Genomic DNA, 26,380 nt, shown 5'->3' with positions numbered 1-26,380 from the left:
GTTTTACGACACATTTCGGTCATATCAGCGCCAGTAAAAAGGACGAATATTGGAAGGTAAAAACATTCTAGATGTACAATTAAAAGGACTTGAGATAAAAAGTAAGAAAAAGGGGTATGGTTTAAGTAGGGAACAGATGTAGATTCCAAGAGCACACTATCAGTGTACATAGTTTTGGTTCACCTAAAAGTCTCACCCAGACACCAGCACAAGACCCAGTCAGAGGAATACATTCAAATGTTTACAAATCATATGTTAAAAATGAAAAAAATAACAGTACAGCCAAGGACTTCGACCAGGGTCAGGAAAAAACTAAGTAATCTCATTCCAAGACAAAGACAGAAAGCAATTGGAATACAGATATAGGTGGATAGAAGAGACAGAAAGTACAATCCCTGCCCACCCAGTCAGAGGAATACACTCAAATGTTTACAAATCATATACAGTACATTACAGAGAGATGATATACAAGGAAAAAAACATCATCTCCCAAAACTATAACTATACGACTGTTTCCCTCCCAGCCAAGGACTCCGACCAGGGTCAGGAAAAAACCAAGTAATCTCATTCCAAGACAAATACAGAAAGCAATTGGAATACAGACACAGGTGGATAGAAGAGACAGCAAGTACACTCCCTGCCCACAACGGGAGGTCAGGAATCCCACCCAAGTAAGTCTTTATGGACACCCTGTATAACATTGAGTGTCTGTTGTGATAAGAGTACCACATCAGCACAAGTCCTTAAAGCCGTACAGAGCAAATCTTTATGGGATAAGGGTCTTGTAAATTATATTACATGTTCCAGCACTATCTATAGTTTCGATTTTATTGGATATGAAATAAGAGAAGGAAAATGATGTATAAATTACAATAAATTTATTTCAATATTGCATTCTTGCACTTAAGACAAATGAAATGAATGATGATGATGATAATGATTTCAAAGAATAAAATGAACATTACCAATTTAAAAAACAACAAAAAACATTGACTACAATGACACTGAATCTCATCAAAAGATCAAAGTTAAAATAACCACACAAAAAAATCAAATGTTATATAATAAGTGATGTGATGTGACAAATGATTTTTTAAAGTGGTAGAGGTGGAGATTTTATCTAAAACTACACCACTAACGTACAAACACTCATTATCTAACCATTTAAATAGGAAGTAAAAAAAAACAACAATAAAACAACAATAGGACATAAAATGATGAATGATTTCTACATGCACACATACACAAATAATTACATTAAAAAACAAAAACAACAAAAACAAAAACAAATTAAACCCAATGCATTGAATTGCGTACTGTTAATATCATAATCAATGAATAGCCCTAAAGACTTTGGATTTTGGACCTGACATAAAACATAGATTGAATATTATCATGTATGTCATGATAAAAGTAAAAAGCATATATAAACAATGATGATATCTAACGAATACACATTTTCAGAGATGAAATGCATCTTGCATCAAACTTCGGGCCATTCTGAGATTAACAAACACACAAAACTAGTATTTCACTTTTCAAATAAATTCTCTTAAACTTATTGCTTCAGCAATATTCATCAGAGGGAATACGCAATCATCCATAGATTGAAAGAAAACATTATGTTATGGACCAGATTTGAAACTGCATTGAGGATACATCCTGAAATTATCTCACAAAGTGATGTAATGTTAAAATGAAATATGAATGTATTTTTTCAGTTTAATTTTAGCTGTAATCTTACAACCTAAAATACTCTAAATCACACACCACATGACCCCCTATCTCCCTTTCTTTCCTTTCATACAATATCCTCCTTAATTAGCTTCCCCGCCATCTTCCTCCATTTCTTCTTCCTGCTCGTCTTTCTTCTCAGGAGGTTTCTCGTATGCTTTGTCAGATGGGGTCACTACCACACCCTCCCATACACTCATCTCTGTTGCAATACCTGTAATGAAAAAAACAAACAAAAAACATGCAATACATGTTAATTAAAATTTAAAAAAAAAAAAAACCCAAAAACATTCTAATGATAAACATGAAGCCACAATCTAAAATTGAATCACTCGGGTGTCTAGGAACATTCTGAAGAAAGATTTGAGCATGCCAAAGATGTAGAAGGAATGAAAAAGGATGTAAAATATTATTCATGTTTGTTGTTCTTGTTTTCAGGGGTTTTGCAACAGTTGCAACACTTATAGATCATTTATCACAAGTGAAAAAGAAGGGAGTCTGCGCTTCCATTCACCTTGGAGGAAGGGAGACAAATTGAAATGACCCAAACAGAAAACAAAAGTAGATCCAGTAGCTATACATCCATGCCTCTAGTTTGAAACCACAGAAAAGTCATGTTCTAGATAACAACTGTGTGGAGCGATGAAGATCCCTTTGGCTGAGAACAGACAAAGTTGCCCTGCCTTGAGAGGAAACGTTGATGTTAGCTTCTTGCCTTTTTTTAAAACACTAGTAAAAATACAAATTACGAATGGAATGAGATCATATTTAATGTCAGTATTACAGCACAGTTGACTGTTTTAGGAACAGAAAATAGGAAGATAATGCAATAAGGAAAAGACAAGTTAAGCCCAAAAGCACACACAACAAAAGTAATACAATGGGACTAAAAAGAGAATAGATGTAAATTCAGGAAAGATCTATTTGTGGGTCTAGTCTGAGACTATGTAAAATTTCCACTCAGTGAAAGAGATACTTGACAGCCCCACTTATAAGAAATACGTAGTTACAAATGAAGGTACAGAGAGATGATTTTCAAGGGAAAATTACCTCTCACAAATAGATAAGTCCACCTGTTCCTCTCTTAAGACAGAACATAGACATAAAGCTACATGATAAAATAATGGATAAAAAATATATCACTGGACTCATGTAGAACCCACTAGCCCAGGGGACAGCATTTCTTTGCTCAAGGTGGAATTCCATGAACTGCTGCAATGGATTGAAGATAACTAATCAAGACTTACTTGCATTGCCCTCCATTCCAAGGATCTGTTTGTATCCGCCATGACTAAGGACTCTCAACAGTGTCTGTGAGGTGAAGCAAACTTGGTCCTAGATAGAAAACAATGAAAAGTTATAAATTGGATTTAGATATACTACTTGGATTAACTACCAGGAAGAAAAAAACCCTTAAAAAACAATATTTGATATAATAGAAATCAATACAAAATAATTTTGGTATCAAGCCATGATCCATTTCATGGTCTATAAATAATGGATTCCTCTCTTTTTTTCTCCCTTCTCTTATTCATATAAAACAATTGAAAATGAAAGAAAATTATGTAATACAGCTCTGTTTGGAAACACACATGACAATATGCCTGAAAAAGATTTATAATGTTAATATTCATGATCTAGGAAATTGGTAATCTTCGGGAAATTAAAAAAAAAAATATTTTAAAAAAAAAAAAATTTTAAAGAAAGAAAATAAACATTACTCACAAGTTTATACAGTGTCCCAGAAGTCTGGGGCCAATAATGTTTGTTTTTGTTTTTAAGGGTTTTACAGCGCTTGCAACACATTAGGTCATATCAGCGCCAGTAAAAAGGAAGAAAATGGGATAGTAGAAAGTTCTAGAATTACAATTAAAGCACCCAAGAGAAAGTAAGACAAAGGGGAATTGGGAACAAATAGGGATCAGATGTAGATTCCAAGAGCATACTATCAATGTACTTAGTCTGAGATCACCTATAAGTCTCACCAGATACAAGCACTAGATCCAACAAAGAGGAATACACTCAAATGCTTACATTTCATTATACACTAAAAATAACAAATATAATAATACATAACAGAGAGATGATTTACAAGGAAAAAAGTATCATCTCCCAAAACAATAACTATGCATTTGACTGTTTCCCTCCCAGCCAAGGACTCCGGCCAGGGTTAGGACAAAACCAAGTAATCTCATACCAAGACATAGACAGAAAGCATGTTGGAAAACAGATATAAGGGGATAGAAGACACGGCATGTACCTCCCTGCCCACTGTGGAGGTAGGGAACCCCACCCAGTGGGGCCAATAACAAATCATATTTAATCTGAAACTAATAAATATATCAATATGAAATTTGTTTCAGTTCAAAAAGAAATCATTCAAGTTTTTCTTTTTGCCACGTTTAAGATGGCAGTTGAATTAATCAGCAATGAAATGCTCAAAAACACTTGGAGAGAACTTGAGCAAAGCATCATAGTACTGATCACACAAAATGGTGGACATATGTAAATCCATTGAAGATGTATGTATTTTTTTAAATCTTTAAAATGTTATGTCATTTTTCGAGCTCTAGTTTGCGTGAAACAAATCTTGAATTATTTCTCTTTAGCTTCGCTTACATACTCTGCTTAGCTGTGTTGTCTGTTTCTACGTAATCTATTTTCTTATTCATTCCAAACTTCTGAGACACCCTTTTTTTGACCAATGATTTACTGATTGATCAGTTTGCAACCATATCAACTTTTGCCAAAAAAAAAAAAAAAATCATAAAATAACCCCCTTTGAAACTTAGAATTTCTAAAATCAAAAGCATTTTATTGTCCATACCTGTTGCTCAAGAGTCATGACTGTATGTACCCTGTGGGCCCCTTGCTCACACGGGTCTTTGATGCCGACTGATCCAGGAAGAAAGAAACCTGCTGCCAGCATTTGTAGAGCACGCCTGGTGGAAATCAAACAAACACAAGAAATATGTTTTCGTTTATTTATATTCACACAATAACTTTGGACATTTAAAAATTAGCACAATTATATAAGACCACTTTCATGGTTATATCATGCTCAAACAAGTTTCAAAATGATCCATTTGCTCCCCCAGTAACAATATAGAACCAAACTTCCATTAAATTCATATAAATGATGGGAATTTGTAAAGCCGCATTTTCTTTTTCATCTGACATATGACTGCATCCCTCACAGCACAAAATCCAAGTTAAGGCCTGACCACAATCATGTTTTTTTTTTGTTTGTTTGTTGCTTTAGGTCTCTTCCAACACAATTGAGGTTATATGAGAGACCGCTGAAACAAAAAAACAAGCAATCTAACAAAAATAGTACAAATGTCAATCAAAATCATAACCTAAAGATATCATAAGCTAAATTATAAATAACCAAGAACAAACAGGCAGAGGATTTACAGGAAAAAAAATATCACCTGTCAAAAATACAACCACAAACCAAAGAAGCAGGATAGGCTAGTAAAGAGAAGAAGAAACGACATCACTATCGGATCGTACACCCATGCGAACATCATAGGTATATGATTCAAGGGTGATGCTCCCATCCAACCACCCGCTGACCACAATCATGTTTCCATATCCAAGCCTAATATAATCACAAAGCAATAGCAGATATAGAAGAACTGAAGAAAAAAAATCCCTGCCAGTTGTGCCTACTGAATGCAGTTAATGCCATATATAAGCCAATATACTGTTAGGATGTCTTGATAGCACAGTGGTAGAGCAATCCCATATAAGGATCCATGATACGTTTGGTCCGGACCTTTTTCTATGTCTCACATTCCAACCAGTGGTTATAGGATAGTTGAATCCCTGAGATCTGATGTGGAGTACTTTTCAATAGGCTAGCATCCTACCCAAGGGATAGCACGCTATTATCTCCTGAAACTGGAATAGACTCTTGCAAAAAAAAGGGTTACCAAAATGTTTAAATAATGAATATGACAAACGAACTGATACCTAATGAAGCTATATAATTGAAACCTAAATGACTTACTTGAAAGCCTGGTTGATAGGGAGTGGCTGTCTTGTTGGGTTGTTGACCACAGCATAGTGTGACTTTAAAAATCAAGAGATAAAAAAAATATGACAGTTACATGGGACATCAAAACTTTAGAATATCAAGGCCTGACTGATACCAATATTAATACAATGCTGCTATGTTAAATAAATTGTTATTTAAACTTGAATGAAACAAGCAAAATAAATCACAGATCCCACTGTCTCAATTTTTTATTGTCTAAGGAGAACCCGACATTGAAAATTAAATTGAAATATCAGTAAAATTAATATAGTTTAATTGACAAAATGTGAGTAGTTGATTGAATTACAAATTCAAATACTGAAGTTTTGTACTTTTAATCAATTTGACAATGAATAAAATTATCAATGTTGGCCACTATGCAATTGCTTTTATCAAAACATACCAAAACAAACAAAAAAAAGAAAAGAAAGAAAGAAAAAAAAAAGTACAGAATCAATAAGAAAGGGAATGGCAGAGAAAAATCAAATGAAATTACTGAGAGGTGGAGACTTGGCTCAGTAATCACACCAAAATAGAGGTAGGAATTGAAATATTGATTTCGGCAGAGTAAATGAAACAGGGCATAAGGGAAACTTGAGACACGACCTCCAGGGTTCCCACTCAAAACCCATTTCAAAATTCAAGACTGCCAATTTTTTTTTTCAAGAACAATAGTTTCTCCACAACCAAATTTTTGTATTGACTGAACTTTTGTTTCAAATAAAAGAAGTCAATGTCTTCATTCAAGCTGGCAGAGTGGTTTTTCATTGCCGCTCACACACCCACCAAATCTCAGCATCAATGACATCAGACTTACACACAAAACTATCTAATGATGAAGGCTTCGGCATCACCTGTGCCTGTGTTGAATCAGAAGCGCAAGAGCTAGTAGACGTAGATGGCTTTGCAACAAAGTTAAGTAACGATCCCCTGTCACTCCTAGATATAGCCAATGCTAGTGACTTGTGATTGTTCCCTTGCATGTGGGGAGTAGAAGCAGACCTTCCCATGGTCTTGATATAAATAGTCTTTTTACACAATATGCAGAATGTTTCAAGATTGTTGCTAGTATTTTTAACCAGTCTTTGAAAGCCGGATATTTGGTCCAGAACTCAGGGAATGTTCCACCAGACATGATGATTAGCAGTTAACTTAACATAGCTTAATCAGTGACGATAATAGTAATTTATCACAAAGGAGGAAAATTTCTTGGTCTCTTAAGCACAAGCAAAATGTAAAAATAACAGGAACGTTTTGTATTATGTCATATATTACTACTAGTGTAAATCCATTCTTATCATTAGACATAAATTTACTTTTTGTTAACATTTAATGAATTGTCCTTTTCACATAACATTTTAAAGGCCTACAGTAATATTCAAATAAAAGGCCAGAAAGCGTTGTTTTCTTTTGAATTTTACTGTATAAAGCAAGTTACAATATCTTTATTACGGAAACCTAGTGGTTATGCAGCTTGTAAATACAACCAAAGAATCTCTCAAATTTCAAACCATAGTCCAAAGGCAATAAAAAAAAGAAGAGTAAACTAAGCCAATCACCATTGCTTTATTGTATCTCTGTATAACCAGATTATTTAATCGATGGTTGCGAAAGAAATAGAGAGAGAGAAAGAGAGAGAGAGAGAGAGAGAGAGAGAGAGAGAGAGAGAGAGAGAGAGAGAGAGAGAGAGAGAGAGAGAGAGAGAGAGAGAGAGAGAGAGAGAGAGAGAGAGAGAGGAGAGAGAGAGAGAGAGAGAGAAATTTCCCTCCCATGATACAAACTGTAGGAGATTATCGTTGAACTCAAACTATATTTGACAAATTATCTAGTGGAATTACTAACATCTCCTTCCTCATACCTGCAAAATTTTCAAATCATTAAAAAAAAATTAAAATTTTCCTGGATTCTAAAAAAAACCCTAAAATTTGAGGTTGGCATTCTCACAAAAATATTCATGTTTCTAGATCTTATTTTAATCTCTAAATATTGATGAATTTCCACCTATGAATGAAAAATATGACATAAGACATAATGGTGATTTTGTGGTTTTGAGGAAAATGTTTGACACAGCAAATTCAGCGGAAAATTACTGAGAAATTCCCAGAATCCAGAAATTCCGCGGAAGATTATCATCACTAAGTCAATAATAAGAATTCAAACTTCACATTTATGACCACACCCGATTTGAAAGTTCCCGACTCAGACAAGTAAAATCAAGACCGTTTTTTCCCCGATCTTGAGAAAATCAAAAAATTCAAGACCATTTCCCGACGGAGTGGGAACCCTGGACCTCCATTACAGTTTGGAAGATTTTTTGAAACTAGAGCAATATAATCACACTTCAAACTCCCTTTGGACATAAAGTCTTAATTTCAAACCAATCTGTTCAAAAAAAAATAAAAATAGATAGATGCTCAGAAATTTATATTTGGTAAACTTCAAAAGAGCAAGAAATTCCATCTATGAAGAGAGAAAAAAATAAATTAATTTATCCTTACCAAAAGGTCAATGATCCATGGGGTCAAGAAGGACAGACCATCAAAGCGATTCTTCAAATCCCGCAATAATCGTATCAAGACTTTCACACTAGAATGCTGCCCATTTTCTTCAAACCATCTAGCGTGTCTGATAGCAGCTAGTCTGCCATTCATCATAACATAATCCACTGAAATGGGAAAATAATAAAATATATGCATATTTTTGTTAAGTCTTAGAAATATAAGGCACTTAGAAATAATTATAGACCATAGGAAAGAAAGGGAAGTGCATAATACAAAAGACTGTATAGGTCCACGACACTCTTGGACCACATGAGAAAAAAAAAGAAAGAAAGAGGGAAATAGCTCGATATAAAAAAAGGTAAAACAAATATTATGTAACATGCAGTGGTTCTTACAATGTAATTCTGCCTCAAGTTTCTTAAGGTTGGGAGGGATAGTAGTGATGAGACACTGCACTGTGGCCTCCCCATTGGTGATGTCAAAACCTGATTCGTTATCCAGCATTTTTACCACTGAAAGAAAATCAGAGAATATTAATTATGTACTAGAATGGCAGATATTTTCATCGGAAATAACTTCTGATATAACAATTGATCAGCTACCATATCAAACAAACTTAAAATCTCAATTATGTGTGAAATTTTTTTTTTTTTTTTAAATAAAAGAGATTTCAAAGAAAGAAGGAAAAAAAACAACTTCAAAAACCTGGGGTTTTCAACCATCTTAAATAAATTATTACTTTAAATTGCTTTATAATAAACAGAGTAATTCCAAGACATATTTTCGTCACTTTTTTTTTTTATTCTACAAGAATTCTAATTAAAAATAGATTTGAAATTGGCATAATTTTGACCCAAACAATTTTGACAGTATTATCAAAAGGACTCGAAATTGTTTAATTTATATATTTTTTAAAATGTCATTTTAATTATCTAAAAAATATATGAATAAACAGACCAAACAAGTTAACTCCAGAAGTGAAAGTGAAAGCAGCAAAGAAAAGTGAGATCAAATATGAATTTTCATGGATTCACGACTTGACCTGAGATTTTATCAGAGGAAAATGTTTGACACTGCAAAACCAGCCGAAAATTTCTGAAAAAATCCCCAAATCCTGCGGACACGCGGAAGATTATCACCACTGGGTTTTAAGAAATGTTGTTTATGTCTAAGTTGACCTTTTAATAGTATCCATTGTGTTGTGAAACTACCAAGGTACAGATCGTTTATGTTTTTAAGGGTTTTACGGCGCTTGCAACACATTAAGGTCATATCAGCGCCAGTAAAAAGTAAAGGAAGAAAATGGGATAGTCAAAAGTTCTAGAATTACAATTAAAGCATCCAAGAATAAGGCAGACAAAGGGGAATTGGTTCAAATAGGGAACAGATGTAGATTCCAAGAGCATACTATCAGTGTACTGAGTTTGAGATCACCTAAAAGTCTCATCCAGACACAAGCACAGGTCCCCACTAAGAGGAATACACTGAAATGTTTACATATCATATATAATACATAAACAAAACATAATACAGTGCATAACAGAGAGATGATTTACAAGGAAAAAAAAAATATTGTCTCCCAAAACTAACTATACATTTGACTGTTTCCCTCCCAGCCAGGGTATCAGGCCAGGATCAGGACAAAACCAAGTAATCTCATTCCAAGACAAAGACAGAAAGCATGTTGGAAAACAGATATAACGGGATAGAAGACACAGAATGTACCTCCCTGCCCCACTATGGGAGGTCAGGAACCCCACCCAGAAGGTACAGATCCGTGACAAACACTTTCCCCTGATAAACTACCCAAGGACACAAATAGAAACCGATGACTGAAGTAATCAAATAAAACATACCTGTTTTGGGAGTATTTTGGGCTACTCTTTTTCTGGGTGGAACGGCATCTGTAAAAGTCAAGTAAAAAGTCCATACAATTATTTGCAAACCATGACTGACATATTCTAGGGTTTAATTAAACTACTGCTAAGGGAGCACAATTAACTGATTATTTTTAAGAAAAGAGATGCATCCTGTCAAACAAAGCCTACTACTACCAACTTGTCAGATATTGTCAGTATGTGACCATGGAATGAAAATATCGGTAAACCTAAAAATCGAAACTTTTGATATTGACCGTCGATTTTCACTGCCAACCTTCCCCTAAAGTAAAATGCTCACCAGATCAATCGAACCACTCACTAAACTGTATGTGGTCCGATTGAGAGAACCTAATGAGAATGATCCTTCAACTGGTTGTCAAAAAAACAATAAATATGCGTTTTACTTTGTGGCGCCCTTTGGTCTAGAATTCTCACCCAGTCTATATCAGAAGTCCTCATACTATTTAGTGCTTCAAGTCTAGACTGTAGACAGAAATCAACATTAACATTTCCTTAATATGTCAAAGCAATGTATTTCACATCCCATTGTTATCAGCAGGAGTTAAGAGATAGACAATTATAACATTTATAATTTTCTGAAAATGAAAATATCTCATGTCAACTATTTCTTGTAAATAAGCACTACTGAACACAATCAGTAGGAGATGGCCACTCTTTAAAATATAATAATAAAGCGCTGAGTTATGTCATCATCATACATTCTATATCAAATTAGAGAACTCTCTACTTTCTCCTTAAATCACTCTCTTTTAAAAAAAAAAAAAATGAAAAAAAAGAGAGAGAGAGAGAGAGAGAGAGAGAGAGAGAGAGAGAGAGAGAGAGAGAGAGAGAGAGAGAGAGAGAGAGAGAGAGAGAGAGAGAGAGAGAGAGAGAGAGAAAGAGAGAGAGAGTGGCTATTGAGAATTCATTTACTACACCAACCTTCTTGAGGTTCCAAAGCCTTCAACTCCTCTGTAACTTTTGTGGCAAGTGCATGGACTGCTTCCTCTGGAAAGAAAGAAAAAGAAAAATTCTATTTCATCACAACTTTTATTAAGGATGAAAATGAATCTATCAAGTTATCAAGGTATGAACAGGAAACAACATACAAGACAGGGACACACACACACACACACACACAAAAAAAAAAAAAAAAAAAAAAAAAAAAAAAAAAAAAAAAAAAAAAAAAAGAAAAGAAAAGAAAGAAAGAAATTGAATAGAAATAAATTACAGGCAATCATGTAGATGTGATTGATATCCTTCTTAATTTCCAGAAAATCTCACAACTGAGTTTGTAAACCATAAAACAAGGTCACCACCCATCATACAAATAGAATACTTGAATAGTATTAACTTTGGTCTACCAGCTATCATATTTTGTGAACATTAAGAACAAACTTTTTGTTGGAGTTCAGAAGACTGTGTTTGTGAACTGCAGTTTAAAAGAATAGGAAGGAAAGGAGCAAGATTTGAGAACATGTTAAACAGTTCAGTTGTTTAGACAGAGTCAAAAAACATGAAAGGATAACTCACTGGTCGGCAATGTCTTAAACATAACAATGATATCTGCCACATTCTTGCCAGCCATCATGGTACCCTTTTTAAATGATCCAACTTGACGAACTTCCTCAAGTGTCTGATTTAAAATTTTTAAAAAGAACAAGAGTCAATTAAGTAAAAAATCAAGTTTGAATGCTATTGGATTTCAATTTTGCAACGCAAAAAAATATTTAAAAAATACTTCACATTTGGTTGCAAAGTGAAATTAATTCATGTACCATATTCCAGTTGACCTAAAATTACTCTTAAATCAATAAGAAACTGAAACTTCATTCATGCTGCTTATACCCCTTTTCCCCATTATAATATTCAAATTATTTTTATATTAAAAAAGTTGTTTTGATCAATTTGGGAAAAGATGCAATGGCTACTACATCTGAAAAAATATAAAAAATAAATTCACAACTTGATCTCTGATTTGTAACGGCAACCTCACAAGATCTAAATTGAAAGGTATCTAAAAATAATTTAACCTGGCTGGTCCAAAAACAAAAATTAAATTAAATAAAAAAGCGCATTGAAATATGAGAATTCAGACCGGATGGCAAAAGAGAAATAAAAAATATTAACCCCCCCCCCAAAATAAACAAACCAAACAAACAAAAAACCTATTGGATACAGAAGTTTTGGTCAATTCTTGACATTACTCACAGCAGCTTCAAAACCAGCTGGGGCAATAACCAGATTGTCTAGTATTCCTTGTACCTTGGTTACCAGAGCAAGAATGGACGCCTGTTCTGATGATGATGGGGTCAGGTCTGTGTGTCGTTTTAACAATGCCTGATAGTAATTGGAAAGACGCTACATTTAAACAAAGGTGAAATCGGTATCTTTCTTTAAATGATTATACCAAGGGATTATCTCAATTTTAGTACTGCAGAAGCATGACAAAATTGTCCTCTGAATGATTGATCATTGGATATTGTGTCTGTTAAAATGATGCCAGCTATGGAATTCTGGTTCCATTGATTTTAACTGTTTTTAGCTTATCATTATTGTTTTACTGTAGACCGTGAAATTCGAAAGTTACTTTTAAATATTGCAAATCAGAATCCGTATTTGAAAAAAAAAAATAATAATAATAATATTGCAGTCCAAAATTTGTACAATCCCTTGTGATAAGCCAGATTAACCACTCATGTAGAGAACTCAAAAAAAAACACATAATAGAATTTATCTCTCAATATATATTAATGATGAGCCATGATTGTAATATTTTCAGAATCATCAATCAGACAGTTTAATGTATATCTTGGAGAAAAGAAGGAGCAAAAAATATGTAAATAAATAAATAAAATAGAACAATTAAAAATTATTTTTTTTTGAAATAATAATAAAATGAACCATATTCAAGACCTACACTTTAGGACTATTACCACTAAACAATGAAGGATCAACCACGTAATGATAGCAATGCCAAAAATTAACAAAATTGATCACATAACACAAATGCTTAGAATCAGTCGTTTCAATGAAACCCTGAAAGTTGCGGCTTTGTGATTTGTGTACATCACATGGAGACGTTTGATAGTTCAACATACTAAACAAATTAAAATATACCTAACTTGTTTGAGCAAATTGATAGACATCGCAAATGTATGTCTGTGCTTTATGTTACACTCTCAATCTTAAAATATTCTGATATAAAGGATTATTTTATTTTTTTCTGCCTGGGGTTGATTAATTTACATCCATGCTCTACTATATTAGTAATTAGTGTTTTATTTCAATTCTATTTATTTGCATAGTAAACTCTTGGCAAAGATAAGAAAATGTAAATCCTTATGTGCAAAATATACATCAGAACAGACATAACATGGATTACATCAGTCATAGCTTTCTCATCTGGAGCTGGCTTGGCTCTTGGAAAGGCATTTTCACACTGAAAATAAAATAATAAAATAAATAAACAATAAAAATTTAAAGCCCCATTGGAATTAAAATAAATCATATATTTGTCAAAATGAGAATAATCCGTTATAGGCAAAGATTAAAACAAACAAAGCTTTCAAACAAAAACCTGAAACTGTTTACATTTCAGATTTTACAAATCTTTTCATAAAAAATGTAACAGGTTCCACAACTAAACATTACAGTATTTTTGCTGTTAAGTTTTCATAAACACGCACATTTGAAATCAATGAATTGTCCCAATACATTAACTACAGAACTATCAAACGACAATGTCAATAAAACAGAATTATACCATTTTTTAAAAAAAAATTAAGATTTTCACTTAAAAACGAAGATTTCTTTTTTCAAAGTCATAAGTACAGACAATTTTTCTTTTTATAATTTTGTATTGAAACAAGTCTACTTGTACTTAATAAATAGAAAAAAAAAAACAATGAGACATCAAGAATAGACAGTATTTATCATGAAATCTCATAAAAATATGCTATCAATAACATTTAATGACTCTAAAATTAGTCACATAATCTGTGGAAACATTATTGCTTTAAGGAAAAGGACTGAGAAAAATGTTAGAAATTTACAGCGAAATAAAAGCATTTTGTGGGATAGATAAATTCCACTGCACATACCTGAACCAAATCAAAGGGAATATGAGGAATGAATGGCCGGAATCTAGAGATAGAAAAAAACAATGGAGGGCTCAAACATACAAACAAGAGCAATGGTTCATAATAAAATATTTTAAAATACAAAAAATCATAAAACTCAAAGCTGAAGTAAATTAACTACTGGTTCTAAATAGCTTTTGTACTCTTTTGCAAAGCTTCATTTCATAGGAAGATTAATTATATTCTCTCGGCACCAAAAAAATACTACGTCAGAAAAAGAACAACTTATATAAATTTTAAAGCATTACTTACGGCATGGGGCCTCCACCAAAAGGTCGACCACCAGGTCTCATTCCTCCTCTCATGCCACCTCTTCCCCTCATGTTGGGTCTGAAATCACAACAAAAAAGTACAATTCAGCTGAAATCAAGGAAAAATAGATTACAACATGCAAATCTTAAAATCTATCTTTTGATTCTTATTCTTAATTTATTCACTCTAGCCAGGTGGTAGTGATGGTGATGTGGTGGTGGTAGGAATGGTGATGTGGTGGTTGTCGTAGTAGTGATTGTAGGGATGGCGATTTGGTGGTTGTAGGGATGGTGATGTAGTAGTGGCTGTGGTAGGGATGATGTTAGTGTTGTAGAAGTGGTGGTAGGGGGGGAGAGACCTAAGGCCTCAAGGCACAGCCTCGAAACAATGGATTGCCTGATGACGTAGATCAAAGGAGTGTTACAGGTGCTTCACAGTGCGTTCTTCGTGAAAATTTAACCTCTTACAGTGACACTGATTTTTTTTTATCCAGATTACTTATGCAGAATAAATTGATTCCATCAAGAGAGCAGAGAGAGTATTTTTCAACTCGGGCTTCAATTAAACTATAATTGCAAAGCTTGTCTTTTAATGATAACATTAAGACTAAGATCTGGAGTTTGGGTGGTGTATGATTGAATCTCGCCATTAATGGTTAAAATTGTTTTGATTTTTTAAAAAATAACACAAACACACACACACACACACACACACACACGAGCGCCCATGACAGTAAGGACCATATATATTGCTTGTATTGCAACAGCAAACCAGTTAACGTGTACGTAGATCCGCCCGTTACCGTGTACGTAGGCACTCCCCCCCCCAAAAAAAAAGGAAAGAAAAGAGAGGGAGAGAGAGAGAGACACACAAACACACACAGGATCTCGTATAAATCATATTTGACCACAAAATTAGAGTACGGAAATATTAAAATTTTTCAGCATTTATTTTCTTAGGGAATGGGTTAGCGAATCATTTATACATTTTTTCGACAGATCAGTCTACGCAATTTTCGTGATTTCTTGTCCTATGATGGTCATTATTTTGAAAATTTTATGGATCAGCTTATGTCAAATTAATGCTTTCTCAAATTTCCGTTTTATGTCATTTTCTGATTTTCTAACAACTATACATGTCCTTTTCCTTTAGATTATTTTCAAATTTATTCAGAATCTTTTTTATGTGTTTTGCATCATGATGGAAACATTTTGGGGAAAATTAAAATTTAGAAGATTTTTTAATTTTAAAAATTAATTTTCCCTATCAATCCACGCCACAATTTCAGACAAATAAAAAAATATTCTAAAGAATTTCTTTTCAAGACTAGTGGTTAACTCTTCCATGATTATGTAGTTATTTATGTAATATACATAGTGTGAAAATTTGAAAGTAATTTATACGCTGAGTTTTGGTGCATCTATCTTAGAAATTTTAGGGTTTTACATCTAATTTTAGCATATAGGGTGCCCTTTGAAATGTTTTTTAAAAATTAAAGAGTTGTCTTTTTGTGTTTTATTTTATGGTGTTTAACATCATAAAATTAGTTTTTATGAGATTAACTATAAATCATATTTGACCACCAAATTAGTCTTTTTTAAAATGAAAAATGGATGTCATTCAATATTTTTGTCTAAGTGGTATGGATTAGCGAATCAATTATAATCAATGATTTCTTTTTTCAGAATTTGATCAATTTACAAAATTCTACTATTTTCTTGTTCCATATTGATTATACTTTTGATATTTTGCAAAAATTAGCTTGTTTATCAAATTAAAGACAGATTTTGTTTTTTCTCAAAATTCCATATTGCATCATTTTCTGATTTTCTGACATTCATATCTGGATTGTCTTCAAATTTGTCAGAATCTTTCGTATGATGGGTTTTGTATCATGATGGATTTGGTTTTGGGCTAAATTAAAATTTAATAGTTTTATTAATTTTTAAATTGGATTTTTTTTCCATCGTTCCGTATGTGCCAAATTTTCAATTGTAATCGAAAAACAATTCTTTAAATAAATTTTTCAAGACTTACTAAACCTATCCATCGTGATGTAGCTCTTGTTGTAGGAAACATTGTGTGTAAATTGGTTTTTGGTGCATCACCGTAGGGGGTTTGGTCTAATCTTAGCCTATATTGTCTGTGTCATTGAAGACATTTAAATATATTGAGCTTTTTTTATAGCGCAATATCCACTAAATGTGCTCAAATCGCTTTACAAGGGGTCCCTGGTCAACAGCAACATTTAACATATAGGACAGGACATGACGCCTGTTAGGCGATATTACAATTCTTCTGACAGAGACAACACTGTTAACGGCCAGATACCCATTCTACACCTGAGTACGGTAAGAGAATGTGAGTAAAGAGACTTTTCCAAGGACTCAACTATGCGCCGAGAGAGGCTCGAACCCAGTACCTTCAAATCTGAAAGCAAGTGTTTTACCATGAGACCACATAGCCGCACATTTAAGTTTTTTTTAGCTTTTAAAAAAAATTTTTTTTAGTGCAGAGACGCCAACTTTAAATTTGGCTCACAGGAGTTTCAGACACCACTCGTAGGAATTTCAATGCCGAAAGTGGAATTTCCGCACACAAGAAAAAGGAATGGTATTTGGCATTGTTTACATATTGTATAGTTCTAAATAGATAACTGATTAGAATTATATTATGATAGATAAACACATTGCCAAATACAATCCCAAAGTTTCCTTATTTCAAATGAAGTAAAGCACCAAAACCTAATAGTAGAGATTGTAGTATTGGTGGTAGTGAGGATGATGTGGTGTTGGTGGTTGTAGTAATAGTAGTAGTGATGATGAAGATGTGATAGTGGTTGTTGTTGTAGTAGTCGTAGTGGTAGTGATGATGATATGGTGGTGGTGGTGGTTGAAGTAGTAGTGGTAGTGATAATGATTTGGTGGTGGCATAGTGGTTGTAGTGGTGGTGGTCGTGATGATAATGATGTGGTGGTGGTTGTAGTAGTGGTGGCAGTGTTGCTGATGTGGTGGTGATGGTAGTTGTAGTACAAATGGTAGTGATGATGATGTGGTGGTGGTTGTAGTAGTAGTCGTGGTAGTGATGATAATGTGGTGGTGGTGGTTGTAGTAGTAGTACTGGTAATGATGATGATGTGGTGGTGGTGGTGGTGGTTGTAGTAGTAGTGGTAGTGATGATGCGGTGCTGATGGTTGTAGTAGTGGTTGTTGTAGTTGTAGTGATGATGATGTGGATTGCAGTATCAGTGGTAGTGACGACGATGTGGTTGTGGTGGTTGTAGTAGTAGTGGTAGCGATGATGATATGGTGGTGATGGTGGTTGTAGTAGTAGTGGTAGTGATGATGATGTGGTGGTGGTGGTGGTTGTAGTTGTTAGTAGTAGTAGTGGTGGTAGTGATGAAGATGAGGTGGTGGAGGTGCTTGTAGTAGTAGTGGAGGTAGTGATGATGATGTGGTGGTGGTTGTAGTAGTGGTGGTAGTGACAGACCTGCCAACCTTCCCAGAATGAAAAGTGTATTCTATAACCCTAAAAAGTGTATTTTGTCCACACATGTGGAAAAAAAAGTGCACTATACAATAATTTATATAAAAGCTAACACCAAACCCAAATCAAAATAAACTCTGATCTTCATCATTCAAGCAATCTCTAGTGATTACAAAATTATTGATTTATCGAGAAAGTAAAACATAATGACCATTATAAATTAGTATAAGACTCAGAAATCGCAATATTAAAGGAAATTGCTTTCGAAACACTCAAAGAAATGACCAAAAGACCCTAACCATGTTGGTAGTGCTAGTGTTATTGAAAGAAGTGGTGGTTGTTGTAGCGATGGTGCTTTAGTGGTGGTGGTGATGATGATGAAGCTGTGGTGGCGGTGGTGGTAGAAGTGATGTGGTGGTGATTGTGGCAGTGACAATGCTGTGATGACGGTTGTAGAAGTGGTGATGCCATGATGGTGATGGTAAGAGATGCTGATGTACCAAATGAAGTTGTGATGGTAATATCTGCTAGCCCAGTACATCAGTTATGAGTAAGTTTTGAGATAAAATATCTGGGAGAGTGGTCTTCAATTCAATAGATGACATTTTGCAACAGTAGCAAGATATATATATGTCATCTAATGATCCATCTCTCTCTCTCCCTCTTTTTTTTTTTTTTGAACATTCACTACTACTACTACTACTACTCCTCCTACTACTACTATTACTACTAATACTATAACTTTGGTCAAATGATGGGAAATTCGCAAGCATGTAATATGCAAAGACAAGTTAAATACTTCTAAAATGGTTCTAGATAATTATTTTGAACCAAATACTGTTCCTAAAGCTGCCCACTTTGTAATTCAAGACTCGTACAAAATAATTAGGAAAAAAAAGATCATATAAATTTTATAAATCAAAATAGAGTAATTTTAGTTATTATAAAGGGAGATAATCCATCTATGTTTACGCTTATAAGCAATACCGTTTTTAATTGAAGGCTTCATAGTCAAAGATGTTAGTTCAATTAAATTTTCATTTAGAATTTTCTATTTATTAAGTGGCAAAAGCTTAAATATGGTCTGAGACGATTTAAAGTATAAAATAAGCTTAATATACATAAATCTATGCAAATCCTCAAAAATGTATGAGAAAAATATAGGTGAAAACCGGCATCATATAACCAACTGAAATGAAAACTATAGTACTAAATGTGATGCATCATTCATTCAGAAACACGGTCAACTGTTGGTGTATGACATGTGTGTATATCAATGCAACAAATGTATCATCAACATCATTCACATCACATATTAAATCGTACTAAATCCTTTGGAATCGTATCCACGTATTTGGGTCCAAAAATCGTGCTAAAATACGCGAAATCATACTGGTTGGCAGGTCTGTAGTAATGATGATGTGGTGGTGATGGTGGTTGTAGTACAAATGGTAGTGATGATGTGGTGGTGATGGTGGTTGTAGTAGTGGTAGTGATGATGATGTGGTGATGGAAGTGATGATGATGTGGTGGTAATGGTGGTTGTAGTACAAATGGTAGTGATGATGATGTGGTGGTGGTGGTTGTAGTAGCAAGGGTAGTGATGTTGATGTTGTAGTGGTGATTGTAGTAGTAGTGGTAGTTGTAACGATGTGGTGGTGGTGGTAGTGGTTGTAGTGATGATGTGGTGGTGGTGGTTGTAGTAGTAGCGGTAATGATGATGTGGTGGTGGTTGTTGTAGTAGTGGCAATGACGATGTAGTGGTGGTGGTGCTGGTTGTAGTAGTAGTGGTAGTGATGATGATGTGGTGGTGGTTGTAGTAGTTAGACCTGTAAATGAGCTCTATAAAAATTGACTGAAACTCTTCGACAAACTGAAGATTCAATTATTTTAAAAAAAATAAGGGCATCATTGGAGAGGAGAGTGATAAAAACAATACATTAAAATAGTGGGTGTTATTTCTTACTGGAAGTATGACTGCCATAATTTGATGTAAAAGGAATGCTAAATAAGCATGTCATTCATATAGGTAAAGATGACTTCATCAAAGTCATATTCCTGCCTCTGGAATTTTTTTTGACATAGTCAGAAAAATAATCACCATTATCATCTTTAACTTCTAGCCATGACCAGTTGAATTTATTCCTCACACTCACATCTTTATTATCGATGCTCGACAAGTCTGAATTGCGATCCACGAACAGCTCAGCCATTGTGAGAACATTAGAATAATGTAGCAATGAGCAAACTTGATTTTCAATCAGTAAATGACAGAGAAAAAAAACTTAAATAAATATGACTTCTGGCCAATACACTGAATTATTAAGTAGAAGTGAATTATCAAGAAGAAACTTCGGCAGGCGTAGCGGAAAAATTCAAAGAATCGAAATTAAGGTAAATCGCCACAAAACAGCAAGCTCGCTTGGGCTTGAGCAAAAACAATGGCAGAAAACGTCCTGATTTGCACGGGAATTAATTAGGCTACTTACCATTGTTCTTATAATCAGGTACTCAATCAGTGAAGAAATGGTCAACCAGTTTGTTTACAATGTGAGGCAATCGAAATGTGCTTTGTAGCAATCTATCCTAATCTAACTTTCGATTTAAAGGTGTCTCCATCATCTACTAGAGATGTTACTTCCGGCATTCGCATTTTATTTTTTTTTATACTTTTAAACCCCTGCTTGTAATTGTGGTCAATTTTGGCTTAGACGAAACAGTGAAATTTATCGCTCGGCGGCTCAGTTAAAATTGGCTACCGTTGGGATCACGACAGGTTGGAAAGTGAAAAAATAATTTAACGAAGGCTGTGTGAAATTACACTGGGATGTGTTCAGTCACGCCAATTCTAAAAAGCGCCGCTTAGCCTTGGCAATAAATCCATTGTTAATATTAACGGCTCCCATGAGCTATGCGTAGCGTTATGGAACACTCCTAATTACTTTACGGTCATTCGACTACGATTTGTGAATTCTTTCTTTCTTCACTTCTTTCTTTCTTTCTTTCCTTTTTTTTTAAATATTTGAATTTGACAAATTGACTGATTTCAGTTAATTGACTGAGAATTTACAGGTCTAAGTAGTAGAGGTCATGATGATGTGGTAGTGGTGGTTGTAGAAGTAGTGGTAGTGATGATTTGATGCTGGTGGTTGTAGTAGTAGTGGTAGTGATGATGATGTGGTGGTGGTGGTTGTAGTAGTAGTGGTAGTGATGATGATGATGATGTGGTGATGTGGTTGTAATAGTGATGGTAGTGTGGTAGTGGTGTGGTGGGGTGGTGGTGGTGGTAGTGAGTAGTAGTGTGGAGGTGAGAGGGTGGGGTGGTAGTAGGGTAGTGATGATGGTGGAACTAGTGGTAATTGACTATGGAATGTGTGGTGGAAGGTGGAGGGGGGGGGGTGTGGAGGGGGGGGTGGGGGGGGGGGGGGGTTGGGGTTTTGGCAATGACTGTACGGAATTGAAAGTGTGGACCGGATTTTCTCCAGACCTGGGGTTTTCGGGAATACGCAGTTTTGGCATCACTGTAGTGTTAATCATCAAATTAGACCTCCTACCACCTAAAATTAACGGGAATACCAATATTGGCATTGCAATAAAAAAAGGATTTTTGACTACAGGTCCCCCTTTAAGGTGAAGTATTTCCTAGCTCAGATGAGGGTTTGTTTTAAGCGAACTATTGTGCGTTCCACTGTGGGATTCTTTTTTTTTTCGTAATGAATTGTATTCAATGCCAGTGGTGACATAATTTTACTGCTTAGTTTTGATCTCCAGTGCTATTACACACTGCATCCCTACCACCAGTACTCTATCATCAGGGCTATTACTATTATGCACTGAGTCCATACTGCCAGTGCTATTAGCCATTGACTCCCTACCACCAGTGCTCTTAGACATTGAGTCCCTACCACCAGTGCTATTAGACATTGAGTCCCTACCACCAGTGCTATTAGCCAGTGAGTCCCTACCATCAGTGCTATTAGCCAGTGAGTCCCTACGAACAGTGCTATTAGCCAGTGAGTCCCTACGAACAGTGCTATTAGCCAGTGAGTCCCTACCACCAGTGCTATTAGCCAGTGAGTCCCTACCAACAGTGCTATTAGCCAGTGAGTCCCTACCACCAGTGCTATTAGCCACTGAGTCCCTACCACCAGCGCCATTAGCCACTGAGTCCCTACCAACAGTGCTATTAGCCACTGAGTCCCTACCACCAGTGCAATTAGTCACTGAATTCCTACAACCAGTGCGATTTTTATTTACGATTGAGTCCCTACCACCAGTGCAATTAGTCCCTGAATCCCTACCACCAGTGCTATTTTTATTTACGATTGAGTCCCTACCACCAGCACTATTAGCCATAGAGCCCCTAACACCAGTGTTAATTACAGACCTGCAAACCTTCTCAGAATGAAAAGTGTATTTTATGACCCTAAAAATTGTATTTTTTTAGCAAAAAAGTGTATTTTGTCTGCACGCATGGAAACAAGTGTGCATGATACAAAAATTTATATAAAAGCTAACATCGAACCCAAATTAAAATAAACTCGGATCTTCATCATTCAAACATTCATTTGCAGCAATCTCTAGTAATTACAATCATTGGTTTATCGAGAAACTAAAACTTAATGACCAGTTTAAATGAGTATAAGGCTCAGAAATTGCAATATCTTAGGAATTGCTTTCGAAACACTCAAAGAAATGACATGTTGGTATTGATGCTAATGTCAGAGGAAGAAGTGGTGGTTGTTGTAGCGAGGTACTCTAGTGGTGGTGGTGATGATGATGAAGCTGTGGTGGCAGTGGTACAGAAGTGATGTGGTGATGGTTGTGGCAGTGACAATGCTGTGATGGCGGTTGTAGAAGTGGTGATGCCATGATGGTGATGTGGGGATGGTGATGTTGATGTACTAAATGAAGTTGTGATGGTGACATCTGCCAGCCCAGTACATCAGTTATGAATAAGTTTTGAGATAAAATATTTGGGAGAGTTGTCTTTCAATTCAATAGATGACACTTTGTAGCAATGGCGAGATATTTTCCATATCTGTTATCTCATGATTCATCTCTCTCCCTCTCTTTTTTTTTTTTTGGAGCATTCACTACTACTACTACAACTACCACTACTTATTCTACTACTACAAATACTATTACTTTTGGTCAAATGATGGGAAATTCACAAGTATGTAATAGTAATATGCAAAAACAAGTTAAATACTTCTAAACTGGTTCTAGAGAATACATTTTGAACCAAATAGCGTTCCTAAGCTGCCCACTTTATAATTTAAAAAAAAATAATACAAGACTTGTACAAAATAAAGAAAAAAAAATCAATATATATATTTTATAAACAAAATAGACTAATTTTAATTATTATATAGGGAGATAATCCATTTATGTTTGAGCTTATTAGCAATACAGTTTTTAATTGAAGGCTTCATTGTCAAAGATGTTAGTTCAACTTAATTTTCACTTAAAAATAATAAGTAGCAAAAGCTTAAATGTGATCTGAGACCATTTAAAGTATATAAGTTATAAGCTTAAATGCATAATTCTATGTAAATCCTCAAAAAGGAATGAGAAAAATATAGGTGAAAATCGTCATCATATAACTAATTGAAAATATAACAATTATACTAAATGTTATGCATCATTAAGAAACACTGCAACATTTGATGTAGATGTATGTCACTGCATCAAATGTATCAACATCAATAAAAAAATCATACTAAATCCTTTGGAATCGTATCCACGTATTTGGGTTTAAAAAATCGTACTAAAATATGCGAAATCGTACAGGTTGGCAGGTCTGTAATTAGCTATTGAGTCCCTACCACCAGTGCTATTACCCATTGAGATAGAACAAAATTGATGTCACTCAGTTCTTTGTTATTGTGTTTAGCCATATTTTGTGAGGCCTCCCAAACCCCCTACTAGATAATTATTTAAAAAATCAAAGAATACTGGGGATGTAGGAGAGCTTTCGGAAGGCCTCCCATTTTTTTTCATGATTGTTCTCATTAATTGTATCAAAACAAAAATATAAACGTTTGAGGCTATACATCGGATAGTAGAGTGGTATCATGGAGTTCAGTTGTTCCAAATAATTCCAGCGGAAAAACATCCGGTTAAACAGGGTTATGACGAAATATGCAGTGAATACATGCGAAGGCAAAATATGCCACTGCACATAATAATCTACCAATCCTTAAGTACGGCTAACTTAGCATCTACACGACATTAAGTATGGCTAGCCTGCCAGTCTGGCTGTCATTAAGTACGGCTAGACTGGCAGGCTAGCCGTACTTAAGGACGCCTAGACTGGCAGGCAAGCCGTCATTAAGTACGGCCAGATTGCTTATGCAGAATAAATCGTTTCCACCAAGAGTGCAGTTCAGTAAGAGTATTTTTCAATTAAACTATAATCGTAAAGCTTGTCTTTTAATGATAACGTTAAGACTAAGTCTAAGATCTAGAGTTTGGGTAGTGTGTAAGATTGAATCTCGCTATTAATGGTTAAAATTGTTTTGATTTTTAAAAAATAACACAAACACACACACACCACACGCAAACACACAGAAGCTCACATCCCCTACGAACTAAATTTGCGCACCAATTTTTACTGCACTTATGCATCAAACTGCATATAGTTATAGTGACACTTTTTTCGTAATCTTTTTCTAAACTTTTTTTTAAAACCCATCTAGCTTTTGGCAGCGGTGACATGGAAACTGACCTAGGCCTAGGCCCCCACGATTTCGCGAGGAATGAATCATGAAAAATTTACGAAATAATTTCAATAACATAACTTATAACTTTTGAAATTCATCAAGGATTGTCAAGAACCGAATGTTTTTTTAAAAATAGAAAACAAATGCATCTTCAAATCTAAACTCTAAAGTCTAAACTATACTGCTTTTTAAAAAGTAAGAGTAAGAGTAAGAGTAAGAGAAAGCAGCGTTAAGTTTTTTTTCCTTTTTTTCTGACTGTACTGTATCTAAACGAATGATTAGGATTGGGACCTTTCAATTTCAAGAAGCTAAATATGGGTTCCACCGGCGCAGCTCTCTAGTACTTGATATTAGTACCGGATGTTTTTTTGTTTTTTTTTAAATAGAAAAAAATGCATCTTCAAATCTAAACTAAACTGCGCATCTCTCTAAATGAAAATGTATCGGTTCCTCCGCTCACCTCTCTGCCTCTCTAGTTATCGATAATAGGATACATTGAAATTAGCCGGCCATTGTAGTTAGACTTCACTCGTTACGTAAAGAAAAACATGCTTCCTAATGCTAAATGAACTTTACCTCATGATTGTATTATTGTTTTACACAAACCAAACAATTTGAGTGATTAAATTGTTGAGTGGTTGAAACACAAAGGTGCCGGCGTCGAATAGTAGTGTTGGGTTATTTGATCGCTTTTACTCGATCGACGACCGAGCGCCAAGCCACGAGTCAGTGCTCGATCTCAATGCCGGAAGAGCGAGTTAGTAAAACGATCACTCGATCGTAAAACGATCAAGCGGGTTGTGAGCTTGAGACGATCTTGACACGTGAGACGAGCTTGAGACGATCAGGATTCGAGCGAGCGGAGGGGTAACGAGTGTTTCGAATCATTTCAAATTCAAACGATCACAGTTTGCCATCCGATACCAATCGCCAATGTTTGCACACGGTAGTCTGTGGTTCTTCCACAGCCCTCACTCCTTGTCAGATGTTAGTGTGTCTGGGTGGCAGTGGCAGGGAAATTCGTATAGGTGTATCACGCGTGTGTGACAAGACTTCATTAAACCTACTAAAGTTTGACTATCACACACACACACACACACATACACACACACACACACACTAAGGCTATTTCTATGACACACACGCATCCCTCTATCAATGAACACTCCTACAGTAGTGCGGCTATGTGGTCTAGTCATGACGTAACTATAGGTAGTACTCTAGTCGACCATGGCTCTCGTGCATTATAATGGTCTAGTGGTATGACACCCGCTTTGGGATCGGAAAGTCCTGGGTTCGAGCCTCGCGCCTCGGTGCATAGTTGAGTCTTTGGACAAGGCTCTTTACTCACATTCTCTCACCGTACTCAGGTGTAAAATGAGTACCTGGCCGTTAACAGCGTTGTCTTTGTCTGAAAAATTGTAATATCGCCTAACAGGCGGCATGTCCCGTCCTACATATTAAATGTTGCTGTTGACCGGGGACCCCTTTACAAAGCGCTTTGATCACATTTAGTGGATATTGTAAAGCTCAATTTTTTAAAGTAAAACATTAGCTTTGAATATGGAATGTTTCAATTTTAGATGCCTGTGTATTCTTTGTTAGTTCCCATCATCATC

The 26,380-nt window shown here is 35.1% G+C and overlaps 1 protein-coding gene across 1 annotated transcript; it reads right to left on the bottom strand.

Annotated features, from left to right (window-relative positions):
- Positions 1-863: 863 nt before the first annotated feature.
- LOC144968324 (interleukin enhancer-binding factor 2 homolog) lies at positions 864-25,492 on the bottom strand. Its single transcript, XM_078906575.1, has 14 exons — positions 25,338-25,492; positions 14,552-14,629; positions 14,261-14,303; positions 13,543-13,599; positions 12,369-12,497; positions 11,691-11,793; positions 11,100-11,165; positions 10,134-10,181; positions 8,673-8,789; positions 8,275-8,441; positions 5,750-5,811; positions 4,562-4,676; positions 2,982-3,069; positions 864-1,948 (listed from the first exon to the last, which is right to left on the bottom strand). Exons 1-14 carry the CDS (start codon positions 25,340-25,342, stop codon positions 1,818-1,820), a joined length of 1,209 nt encoding a protein of 402 aa, XP_078762701.1. The 5' UTR covers positions 25,343-25,492; the 3' UTR covers positions 864-1,817.
- Positions 25,493-26,380: the final 888 nt, after the last annotated feature.

Source organism: Berghia stephanieae, chromosome 3 (genome assembly GCF_034508935.2).
Source record: "Berghia stephanieae isolate SIO BIC M18660-M18661 chromosome 3, UCSD_Bste_1.3, whole genome shotgun sequence".
In the NCBI taxonomy this organism is placed as follows: domain Eukaryota; kingdom Metazoa; phylum Mollusca; class Gastropoda; order Nudibranchia; family Aeolidiidae; genus Berghia; species Berghia stephanieae.
Note: the sequence above shows the minus strand (reverse complement) of the source record. Positions and strands in the feature narration are given on the sequence as shown.

Excerpts from the sequence above, each read along its gene's own strand:
- LOC144968324 (XM_078906575.1), bottom strand. Across the intron at positions 13,600-14,260 it reads TTCCCTTTGATTTGGTTCAG|TGTGAAAATGCCTTTCCAAG; the intron begins GTATGTGCAGTG and ends TTTTATTTTCAG. Across the intron at positions 4,677-5,749 it reads CCTATCAACCAGGCTTTCAA|GCGTGCTCTACAAATGCTGG; the intron begins GTAAGTCATTTA and ends GATTTCCACCAG.